Here is a 12,800-nt window from a genome sequence, read left to right on the forward strand (position 1 = left end):
ATCATTTCAAAGTATTGTCTGCCTCCCAATTAGTCACAGGAGCAGATAATGTAACAATACTGATCACAACACAGCTTGTTATGTTAGACAAACTAAATCATTGATTTGGTTTACAAGCTACACTACATGCAATGTGTGAATGTAGCCATTGTGATTTCTAAACCATTCTAACCTATTGTTTACTGCTGTAAACCCAACTATTTTGTCTTCTGCTCTGGTTTCTCATACCTCTTTTGCCTTTTACTTAATTACCAAACCATGGTTAAAGTATGTCTTAGTGAACTCAGATTCTGGTTCTCCTCTTACCTTTCCCCAACCCACTTTGATAAGGAAGGTTCCTAGTCTCCAAAGTGAGGATCAGCAACTATACAAGTAGGCCCATCACAGTTTGAAGATAAAAGACAGGAGTCATAAGGGGTAATGGGACAGATGAAGTGCAGCAGAAGCAGCTGAGCTGGGGTGAGCAGCTGGCCAGCTGGCTCCCATTTAGCAGCTGCTCTTGTGTCAGCTGAAGGAGGTACTGTAGCTCAGCTATATGCTGACCATGAATAGCAGAAGAGTGGTGTGCCGGTTGGCAGCTGAGGAATCAGGCTGGATTTCTGAAGAGGGGGGCCGGGGCCTTGCTTTATGAAATGTTTCCAAGCCCAGCAGGGTGATTACAGTCCATTGACTTCTTGGTTATTTGTTCCTAACAAGCCTCTCTAATAGAGCAGTAGAATGAAAGGGTTAATGATGAAGGAAAGGGAGATTTTTTTTAGGCTTACAAGCTGCTGAGTACACCATATAACTATGTGGATGCCCAAGCAGCTGACATCAATCAACTCCGATACCTTCAGCGCTCACAGAACAGCTGGAAAAGAATGGTTTGCTACAGGTGATTTACAGTAATGATGTGATAATTCTTAACTGCAAGAAGTTATGGCTGTATTATTTTTTAATGTTAGTTTGCTATTGCATGTATTATTTTTATAAATAACTTAAGGCAGCGAACATACCTAATACTCTTTCCTCCCTCTATTTTCCCAACAATATCCCTGTGAAGTGGGATGGGCTGAGAGAGAGGGACTGGCCCAAAATCACCCAGCTGGCTTTCATGGCTAAGGCAGGATGAGAATTAAGTTTCTTGGTTTCTAGCCATTAGACCAAATTAGGGTCATGCAGGTGCTTGGTTTATGGTAACTACGGTTACCATAGGTTTACCTAGCAAAGCATGAATTGGTGCAATTTGGGAATCCAGTCAGCCTTGCAACAATAGATATCTTCATACAACAAAAAGCTGAAACAAAAAGTATCAAGAATTTATCAATATAGTTTGAGGCGGCTTAAGATTTATAGAAATGCTTAAGATTTATAGAAATGTTATCTCTGCTTTTCCTCCAATGTCAAGAGAATTGAGCAGCCAGTGGTCAGTCAGAGGAACTATTAATATATTAAGGTTAAAGAAAAATGATAGGGAAGGAGGTGGGGAAGGCAGTACAGGGAATAAGGTGACTGATAATTTACTAGCTCATGGAGCTTTTACAATCTGATGCCCTCCAGCTGTATTGGACAAACTCTCATAACCACCAGCCAACACAACTAATGTTATTTTAAAGGATACCATTGTTAGCTGGCTGGCACTCTGAACATTTCTGTTAAGATGAGATAATATGCTATTTTTTGGTAGATCTCATTTTTCACATCAGTTTAACATGGAGCATTTGTTTTACTGGCTGAGTTTATGTACTGCTCCCAAGTCAAAACTGAAGTAGTATATTAAGCATTTATGTGAAAAAATGCCTTAAGTACCAGCCCAAACATTATTAGTTTATACAATTAGTTCATACAAGCTAAATCATAGTTTTACAGAAGTCTGGTTCACACAAATCAGTTTATAAACAATTAATCTTGATAATTTATAGGCTAGGTTTTTATCAGTGGTGGGTTGCTACCGGTTCGCCCTGGATCAGGTGAATTGGTAGTAGTGGTGGTGGGAGGCTCCGCCCACCCACTCAGACGCTTCTGGGCATGTGCAAAAGCATTGTGCGTGTGCCCATGAGCGAACCAGTAGCAACGGGTTTTGAAACATGCCCCTGGTTTATATAACATGCTAGATTGAATTATTATTTGTCAGATTTATACGCCGCCCTTCTCCCGTAATCATTAATTATGATTAAATGGCTTGTGGCTCAGTATCAGAGGGCCTTCTCTGTGGGAGCCCCAGCCCTGTGGAATGAACTGCCCCCGGAAATTCGTAAGATTTCTGACCTCCGGGTATTTCGCTGCGCACTCAAGACCCTATTGTTCCGCCAGGCTGGGTTAGCAACATAATTTTAAATTGGATGTTTTAAATTTTTGGGGTTTTAAATTAAGCCAAATTTATTTAATATTTTTAAATTATTTTAAATTGATGTCTATTCTGTTTTTAAATAGGCTGTACACTGCCCTGAGTCCTTCGGGAGAAGGGCGGTATAGAAATAAAATTATTATTATTATTATTATTATTATTATTATTATTATTATTATTATTATTATTATTATTATTATTATCTTGTAGACAACTGTCATTTCCCTAGTAGCCATTTATAATATCTTCTAGAGTCATCCAACCATTATGTTAAATAGTTAAAATAATTTGTAGCAATGAAGACGGGCATATGGTTCAGTGATATGCCCGTGAAGAAGTGATATGCCCATGAAGAAACTTTTAAGGCCCATCATGGAAATAGTCATAGTGGGACTTGGTTTTGATTTTACTTGTTAAATTGTCTCATTCTGGTGCCTCCCAAATAGGTTCAGATTGGGACACTGGAATTGGAGTCCAAAAAGATATAGAAGATGCCACTTGGACATGGCTTTTATAGAGTGCATTCAGTAAATTGAATTTCATTTCATCTCCATCTGACAACAGTAACTGAATCATTAGCTGATTTTTATTGCTCAGTTAGCCACAAATGCAATGGGTCCTACATGGGGATGCTCTTGAAAAGTATCCAGAAGCTTCAATTGGTTCAAAATGCAGCAGGCCTTGAAGCTCACGTTTCATCATTCCTGAGAGAGCTGCATTGGCTGCCAATTTGCCAAGTCCAATTCAAGGTGCTGGTTGCGACCTTTAAAGCTCTACATGGCTTTAAGGTTACTTGAAGCACTGCCTTTTCCCAGTCACAGTGGGAGGCAGAGAATGCCACAGGTGCCCTCTCCTAAGGAGATAGCACAGGGGTGTCAAACTGTCAGCCCACAGGCTGGATGTGTCACACACAGGGCACGGCCACCCCAGCTCCATGAAGGGAAAAAAACATTGCAAAACATCACATGATGGCAACATGATGCTGTTGTTTGACACCCGTGATCTAGCATAACCAAGAAGGGCCTTCTCCCTGGTGGCTCCCTCCCTATGGAATATCATCCCCACAGATATAAGATTGGCTCACACTTTCTTTTGTAAGTCCTGAAGACCTCATTTGTCAATGGGCCTTTATCTTTGTAAGCTGCCTGCCGTCACTGAGAGTGAGTTTTAAAAAAAGTGAATATGCTCAATATACTAAGCCATAAACCCTGGTTCACAAATATCTGATTCATACAAATGTCAAACCCAAAGTATATTAAGACTTAATATAATTGTTGTATAAATCCAATCATTATAGTCTATTAACACATGCTTTATAATTAAACCCTAATTGTGGCTTAGGTAAGAAATCCAGTCATAGACTAGATTCAGTGTGCAAACCCAGTTTAGTTTGTTCACTAAACCAAGCTAGGCTACATTCACACATGCTGTGTTATTCTAACCACTAATAATTAACTATTAACCAAGAACTCATTATAAATTGCAGCTGCTGGATGCTGAATGACATTATACTCCAACAAAGCAAACCATTTATGGCTCGACATAATTTTTGAACCAATCTTGAGCTCTACAGAGAAAGAACCAAGACTAGAAGAATAATCTTCATGAAATGGTCAGACTGGATGGGTCACATGATAAGAAGCAAAACTTGCAGGTTTAGCAACCTGCTAAAATGTGCTAGGATAAAAGGGTATTGGTAAGTTTCTGGTTGCGTTGTACAAATTCAACCAGTGTAGTTTACGATTTTGTATATTTCAGACTGGCTTCCATAAATCATAGCCTAGCCTGAACAAAAACAGTCTCTCGTTGGCATTTATTCATTATTCCTCCTGGATGTTAAGACAGATTTAACTCACCCAATCTGGTGCCTACTATAGATGGAAGGGTTAAAATTCTCAGATTTCCTCCCAGCTAACATGGGTATTGATTGAGACTTGTAATTTAGGAATACTGACTTCCATTATTCTCTATTATTATGCTATTCTCCAAAGCACCTGAGGGTAGAACAAGAAGCAATGGGTGGAAACTAATCAAGGAGAGAAGCATCCTAGAACTAAGGAGAAATTTCCTGACAGGACAATTAATCAGTGGAACAACTTGCCTGCAGAAGTTGTGAATGCTCCAACACTGGTAATTTTTAAGAAGTTGTTGGATAACCATTTGTATGAAGTGGTGTAGGGTTTCCTACCTGGACAGGGGGTTGGACTAGAAGACCTCCAAGGTCCCTTCCAACTCTGTTATTCTAAGATCATTATTTTGGTCCCTGCTCCCATAACCAAACCGAAAATAACATGCATTCTCCTTATCTATGAAACATTTATCAGTAAATGAGCATCACAAAACTTCTTCTAGGGGCCTTTATGTTTCCGTTCCAAACGCTAATAGTAAACTGACTGAGCATATCCCCCCCATTCCTTTGGATACTGTAGGATCGAAGAATGGGGCATGGTTTCCTGGATTGAGGAAATCGAAAAAGCACTCAAAATTTAGATTAATTCAGAGAAATTTATCTTGGAGTAAACGCGCACGGACAGGTATAACTGTAAACAGCCATCCCAAGGCATACCACGCTTGCTGAGCACAAGAGATACCACTCCTTTACTGGCAGCGAAGCGAAGTCTAGCACACGTTACGGGGCAAGAAGGCACACGTCCCTTCCTACCCCCACAGCGCCGCGCACGTACTGGGCAGGGCCTTGCCCACGCGCAACAGACCGCTTGCGCAACTCCCCGCCGCAGGGCCCTAGCCGGGCGGGAGATAAATGACAGGTTGGAAAAACCTCCGACGGCTGCGCACGCTCCAGCGTTTTTCATTTCGCTTTTTTCCCCCCGCCCTTGAAGGAGTCGCGTGGCCACACCCGTCCGCTGCTGCTCTGGGCCCTTCCCCCTCATTAATATGAAGGCAGAGGCGCTGCTGACTAATGGGCGATGAAGCTGTCACTCTGGCACCTACTTGTTGGGTGTTCGCACAGCAGAGGCGCACAGAGGAGCGAGCGGAGTTGCGAGGGACGGCTGCCGCCGCCGCTGCTAGACCGTTCTCTTTTCTGTTGCGGAGTGCTCTCATCTAGGTGGATCCCGGCTGGCGAGCGCTGGCTTGCGCCTCCGCGGGTCCCAGGCTGTTAGGCTTAAAGCATCGGGGGAGGGAGTGATTAAGGCTCGGGAGAGCTTTCAGCTTGCACCCGGCGAAAGCCTTCCTGTCCTTCCTGCCGCCGATGCGCCGAGCAGCGCGGCTGGTCGATGGCTTGTCGAGTCCTTGCCTGTCTTCCCTGATCCAAAGGCGGTTCAGCTCGGAGCAGCAGGCATGCTGGATTGTGGCGGGCGGCACTGGGCTCTTTTTGCTGCGGCGCTCAGGCTGTGGCTGCTCCTAACTTTACGGACGCAGGTAAAAGAACTGTCTGCGTTTTCGGCTGGTTTGGCTTGCGGTGGGGGTAATTGTTCCAAAGGGAAGAGCGGGGAGGGTAGCTTTGGGCGGAAAACGTTCGGGGACGACTTTTGCACGGTTTGTTTTACCTTGCCACTTAAACCCGGTGATGAGATTTGAGTACCTTGTCGCTCCTTCCTTTTTTTGGGGGGGAAAAAAAAGATATACATTCTGTTTTTGTGAAACTACCAAAAAAAGAAACCCGATTTTGCTTCGGGGGAGATTGGAAAGCTTACGGCTTCTACGGATGTCTATCTGCAAGCTCCCTTAACAACTCGAGGCTTCCAATTGTATGTTTGCTTTGGAAGAACGCGGAGGCAAACTTGCGTTGCACGTTTGCGCGGAGCACCCTCGGCGTTGTTTTTAATCCATTTCCCGAACGCGTTGATATATAAAAAAAAAGCCAATAACACGGTTTGCATCGCTTCCAGTTACTTTTAAACATGGGGAGTTCCTAGTCGGCTGGCATCAAAATAATTTCGAAGTGCCTATTTTAGCTGCCAGTGGAGCATTCTGCAGGTCTTTGGCGCGGCTTGCAACCAGCCTTCCTATTACTGCGATAAGCCGGAATTGCGGCACTGTGTTTCTCCTCTCCGATGCCTCTTTTAATAGTGCGTATAGTTTTAATAGTTTTATCAGAAGGCTACTTTGTCGTTGAGAACTCTGGAGTGGCCGCTTGGAAATCTCCATGTACTCCCCCCCCCGCCCCACCCCCGGACACTACAGTTAATGAGGTTCTCCCTTTTTGCTTCTTTATTTTTAGGTCTCCCAGTCCACGGGCTATTTCGAGCTGCAGATTAACTCGGTAAAGAATGTAAACGGCGAATTGTTGAATGGGGAATGTTGTGATGGCATGAAACCCCCAACGAACGTGGACTGTACTCGGGATGAGTGCGATACTTACGTGAAAGTCTGTCTGAAGGAATATCAGGCTAAAATCACGCCTATTGGGACATGCAGCTACGGCTCCGGATCTACTCCTGTTCTTGGTGGAAATACTTTTTATCTGAACAGCCGAAATTTTCATCAGGGTAAAAACCACGACATGGGGAGGATTGTTATACCTTTTCAGTTTGCTTGGCCGGTAAGTCCCTTCTTTTTCCCTCCGTTCCTGGTCTATTTCTCTAATAAGCCATCGTGGTTCTGCAGCTGTGTTTTTGTAAGTAGCTGCTAAACGGACCGTCTTGCCGCCGCTTTTGACTCTCTACTTTGTGGGTAATTGCAGAACTGTAACTTGAGTTGGGTTTTTCTTACGCCCTTTCTGGTTTGTGGAGGAGAGTGTCTAACGGGCGCCTTTCTTTTCCTTCCTGCTCTTCCCTCAGCACGCGGAAGGGGGGGGGGGAATAATCAAGTTGAGGTTGGAAAAAAAGAGCAGCGTCGCAATCTCTCCCGTTTCATTATAAAGCTGCAAGTTTTCCCTCAACATCCACGAAACCCAGCCACACGCTTTGTATTGCGGATCTGTGGGAACCTCGCGCGAATTTGTGCGGCGCGGGGTAATGAAGCTTTAAGTTTCCACGAGCCAGTTGATGGGGACAATAAAACTCTTTAACGTGTGAAAGAGGGGATTACTTTGAAAAATGGAAAACGGCGCACCTAGAGGCATCTCCTAGGGGCGTGTCTACGCTTGGTGGGAGCAGCTGCCAGGAGCGGGGGAGGCGCGAAGTAGAAGCCCGGTGTGCGATAGCGTCTCTTCGCATGTCCAGGTGCGAGTAGTTGACCTCTGCGCCAAACCGGTTTGTTATTGCTTTGGATAGATGAAGATACTTACGGCTTGCATGTTCTCGGATTCTTCATCTTTTCTCTCCGGCGAAAAGCGCTACCGCCCAACCCTCTGTTAAATTATATTTGTATTACATACACATCTCTAATTTCCTGAACACTTCTTGGATTTGCAAAAGCGTCTTTCCAGCAGAGGGCGCGTGTAGCTAGTTTTCCGCGTGGCTGCGCCTTCGGGTTTTGTTTTTTGTTTTTAATTTTATTTTACCTTTTTGTTTGTCTTTTTTTTTTTTAAAGAAATACTTAACGTGTATCACAGGGCGTGTGCGTAAAAGAAGAGAATTGTGCCGGCGGGGCGTGGAAGGAGGCGGTGGCTGCCGCCGCTGCAAAGCAAGCAGCTGCTCTTAGCCCCGAGCTACGGGAAAGCGCGGGGCGCGTGCTGCTGCTCGCGAAAGGCGCGAGCGACTTGGCTCCTGGGACTAGACCTGGCGGGTAGGGAGGAGGCGTGGCGAGAATACTCACCCGCCTGGCGCGCGCCTCAACAGCGACCGTTGGACTAAGAGCGTTTAAGGGCGAAGCGCGTAGGAGCCTCGCTGCTTCTTTCGTCTCCTCGGGCTGAATGGGGGAAGGGAACAGCTGGAAACCCGCTCCTGATTTTCTATAGCATTCTTCTTTCTCTCCTTCGTGGTTTATTATTATTATTATTATTATTATTATTATTATTATTATTATTATTATTATTATTCCAACTCTCTTCACTGTTAGGAAATCCATAACTGCTCCAGTCGATTGTTAATTTAGACCAGAATTCAATTCGTGGTTTAAAGTCTGTTGAGTAGATGTGAAGAGGTACATTTACTGCAAAAGGGTAAGAAACCAATAGCTCAAGAGAGGAAGAATTTATAATTTGTTTTAGGAATTCATTGCTCACTTCAAATTCTAGTTTTATAAAAAAAATCTTTTTTTATATCCCCTCTTCCCCTCTTCTTTCCTCTTCCATTTTTTTTCCTCTTTTTATCATGACAGATAAATTGACTGACTCTATTCACTTGTTAAACTGAGCAATGGCTTTAAAATTCACTCGACTTTGACCGTGATAGGATGGAGTAGTACAAGTTATTCAATCTTAAAACCATGATTCCAAACCACAGTGGCTGGGCTTACACATATTAAAACATGTATTATATATATTACACTTATACATGGTACATTTTTCCCTGTTCAGCTGAAGAATGATTTGGGCTTGCAGTGTCTGTGTAGAAAGCATATACTTATTGATTTTGATATAATCTCAATGGGTAGAATATAAAACTTATCAAATTGTGGAGTTGTCCCTGTGAGTTTTTACAGCACTTCCAAAGCATGCAGATCAAATGTGCAACAACTGTAGGATCAATCATATTTTCACCCCCACAGCAGCTGCACTTGATTTCTGGACATGAGTGCTTGTATGACAGTAAATAATGTACTTTAATCTTTGGCTGTTTACCAGAGTATGTCTAGATCTATGATTGTTTGCAAAACAGAATACAGTATTATATGCACCACAGGGAACAAATGGGAAGGGATGAGAGATCCTTAGAGTGCTTAACAAAAAAGAGTCTTCACAAAAGAATTGGGTTGGTTAACAAAAGATAACTGGTGAAATGGATTTCTCTAAAAAAATGTACTAAAAGGAAAATATATTTCCTAAATTCAGATGCTGAATTCTAACAATACAGCAGGTGTATAAGAATATTTGTCATTTGTACTTTTTAAATAGTTTCTATTAGTGTGTAGGAATGGCTATAGTCTTGAAATAATAGATGGCAATAGAAGACAAAACAAAGATTCTATAAAGCTACCAAATACAGTACCATCCACCTATTTTCAGTTTTAAATGGAGTTTGTTTAGCAAGTTGCAGTGCCATGTGATGGTCACTTTGATAGCTGACTGTACTTGTTGCATTCACTGTTGAATCTATTTTGTTCTATTAGCTAGCAATTCATATTTTCATAGTTGTCTTCTTAAAAGATACTGTAGTGATATAATCAAAACTATTCCATTCTTAAAATATTTCCTTTCATTGAAAGATCATTTTCATTGCATTTATTAGGAAAAGGATTATAAATACAAAATTTGTGGGCGATCCACATATCTTGGTGAGATTTTCTTTATGATGAAATTTTTAGCATTAAATTGGAACAGTAAAACTGTGCTTTGAGTATGCTCTGTATGGAATATAGTTGTATAATTGTTGTGAAGAATCCTTCATTGATAAGGCACAATTTTCACAACCATACAAGTTGTTATGAATTTTAGAAAGCTGTTCCTTGGTCTAAAGGCTGAGCAGTTTTTATTGGCAACTGGTGATTTTTGCTGCCTGAAAGTAGTTGCTAATACTAAATGCTTTCGGTTTTTAATGAATGGGTCTATTTTTAGCTTATCTTGATATTTAAGGTCTAAATATTATAACATACATGCTTAATTCAGGGGATAGAGACTAGAGTCATTGCTCAGTATATTCTTTTGCCCAGATTTGGATGCCAAAACTGGCTTAGTTTTTAGTCACATTTTGAAAAGGTCATATTTTTATCTTCACTTAATTTTGACTAAAGCACTTCATGTATGCTTTAATGATAATATATGCTGTAATCTTTTTAATATTTGCAAGGTCCTTTCATTTGATGTATTGCTTTGCTTCAACATCTGACTAAGCATCTTTTCAACCTGTTGACTTTGCAATATTAATACTTTGTTTAAATCATTGTGCAAGTGTTTGAAGTTGGGAAAAAGTCAACTTTAATAAGATGAAATAATCAGACTAGGATCATAAATGTTTGTCCTGGGTTTATCATATTTCAAAAAAGTTCTTTAAAATAATAGCAAGATGATCTACAAGCATATTTCAGGTTTTCACATGTAAACTTTTTATTCTTTAAATATTCCCATGTGATAGATTATAAGGGGCTAACTGAAACAACTATTGAGTTCCTTATTTCTAAATATATATATTTGTAATTATTCTTAAATAATAGCTAGGCACAGTTGTTCAAGAATGAAAATTAAAATATTTCATTCTTAATTGCCATAATATATATTACTACTTACAGAAGTGTGTGGCAAAGAGTCTTTATAAGATTCTTTGAAATCATTCTTCAGAAATAATGGTACAGTAGACCATATCTGCTGACTTTGGGGGTATGCTACTAACAGTGTAAGAAAGATGAGAAGCAGCTATACTTGCCTGAAGGGTAATAGATATGTTTTAACAAAACCATATTACTCAAGCCACAGTGCCACAGAATAAATGGTCTGCAAATTGTCAAATTAACCTGAGGAAAGGCAGGGGAAATGAAAATATGAATCTTTCACTGTGCAAAGTAAAATGGGAAAATGCTTCCCCTAATACTGAAGCTAAGACTTTTCTATGCAACTATTACAACTTTTCCTGATAAAATATTACAAATTATTGTCTTTTATGGTGATTAACCTAAGTCTAACCTTAGATTTTTCTTTCCTACACTGATGAGTAATAAAACGTAAATGGGCTATTAATCTTTGTATGCATAATATTGCACTTAAGAAAATGGGTCGGATACAGCATAGTTATCTTCTTGGGATTATTCAGTTAAGCATACATCTTCAATTATATCATGTCTGTAGTTTTAATTCTCACCTTATTTAAGAAAGTCTTGACTAGACTTAAATTTCTCACTTAAGGTGATGCTGAGTTTTCATCAACTAATAGTATTTTCACATGAGAGAACATTTACATTTGTTAGGGTATGTGTGGAATGCAGTAGAGATCTGTCCTGTAATGTAATTTACCATAGCTTTTTACTCTTGTTTAAATTGCTGTAAAACACTGTTTAAATTGCTGTAAAAATCACAATTATTTTGGTAGATGGGTGACTATATACATTTGTTAAATAAAATAAATCAAACATTTTCTTGAAATCTCGTTATAAGACACATGAGAGAGCTGTCATACGCAGCTATCACAGCTGTGTATGAAGGAGTTACAATTTTTTGTTTTGGCATGTCATTCATATATATGCTTGTATATAGCTTGTCATAATATATGTAATGTTTTTAGTAAGGTGGGAATAAGAACTAGGATAGAATTGATGTTGATGTTGGATGTTGGAGAAGACAGTTGAGAATAGTGTAGACAACCAAGAAAACAAATGGATTATTGAAGAAATCAATTCAGAATTTTCACTTGAGGCATACATGACCACATTCAAATTTTTCTACTTTGGACACATGGTAGAGAAGAAGGCAACCTACAGCAAGGTGGATGGACTCAGTTACAATAATGATGGGTGCATGATTGAAATACATGAAGAATCAGATGATGTACAAATTAGAATGGAGAAAATATATGGTTAAAAAAGAATAGCACCAACTTGATAGCACATTTTCAACTTTCTAGACTAATGATAACTTCAGCACTTTTACTCTAACTGAAAATGTTGCTGTAGTTTTGGAACAAAATATTTTTATTTGTATTTTGCGGATTATTTTGCAGCCATTTTCATAGAAATAAAACCTGATAAAATTGTTTCTCAATACAAATTATTGACAAATTTGGTTTTGTCCTTAGTGGTACAACTGGAGTTAGAATTTTGATTTGCATTACTTAGCCAGTTATATGCAACCAGCTTTGTATATGAAGATGAAAGAATCTTAGCATTTTCAGAGTGTTATATTTTATTGGTAAGAAGACTAAGTAAGAATATTGATGTATTAAACTATTGTATTGGGCTATGATTCAAATGCAATTAAAACAACCTATCTATTTACATAGTTTTAAGTACTGTACTTGATTGCCTATTTTCAAATGATGATTTCGCTCATGCTTTGCTTTCCTTCCCATGTTTTTTAAAAAGTTTATTTTTTATTAGAGCAAATTCAAGTTTCAGTTCTGCATAGGATTGATAGGGTAAATCTGAAGTAAACTAATAGAATCTATTGGAATAGAATGGATAAAAAAGCAAATCTTGGAAAGCGGTCAGGATATGAACAATTTACAAAGATTAATACATATTTAAGCAACATTTGTAAAACATTGGTTCTATTAAGACATTAATTTGCAATGAAAGATGGGTGTATGTTGTGTGAAGTTTAACTATCTCAAGAAAAATAGTAGTTTTTTAAAATATACCAATTAAGTTAACTTCTATATAACTTAATAATAATAAACATTCAGAAGCCATTCCAGAACATGTCTGAATGTGTCTGAAACTACTTCACAGCGTATCATGGCAATGAGTCCTGTACATTTGCACTCTTAGGAGATAGCTCACCTCAATCTTCCAAAATTGTATCTATCACTACTCATGATTAAAG

At 39.7% G+C, this 12,800-nt stretch overlaps 1 protein-coding gene across 4 annotated transcripts in view; it reads left to right on the forward strand.

Moving 5' to 3' along the window:
* Nucleotides 1-5,162: 5,162 nt before the first annotated feature.
* JAG2 (jagged canonical Notch ligand 2) overlaps nt 5,163-12,800 on the forward strand; it is a 90,621-nt gene continuing 82,983 nt past the window's right edge. For 2 of the 4 annotated variants that reach the window (XM_034418599.3, XM_034418600.3), the window contains exons 1-2: nt 5,163-5,707; nt 6,510-6,830. In XM_034418599.3, coding sequence (XP_034274490.2) covers nt 5,627-5,707; nt 6,510-6,830 — 402 coding nt within the window. In that variant the 5' untranslated portion in view covers nt 5,163-5,626. Of the gene's footprint in view, nt 5,708-6,509; nt 6,831-7,981; nt 8,334-12,800 lie in introns of those variants that run through there. The other 2 variants (XM_087871694.1, XM_034418601.3) reach the window with 2 other exon arrangements.

Source organism: Pantherophis guttatus, chromosome 1, assembly GCF_059756535.1.
Source record: "Pantherophis guttatus breed Tessera chromosome 1, ASM5975653v1, whole genome shotgun sequence".
Classification (NCBI taxonomy): Eukaryota; Metazoa; Chordata; class Lepidosauria; order Squamata; family Colubridae; genus Pantherophis; species Pantherophis guttatus.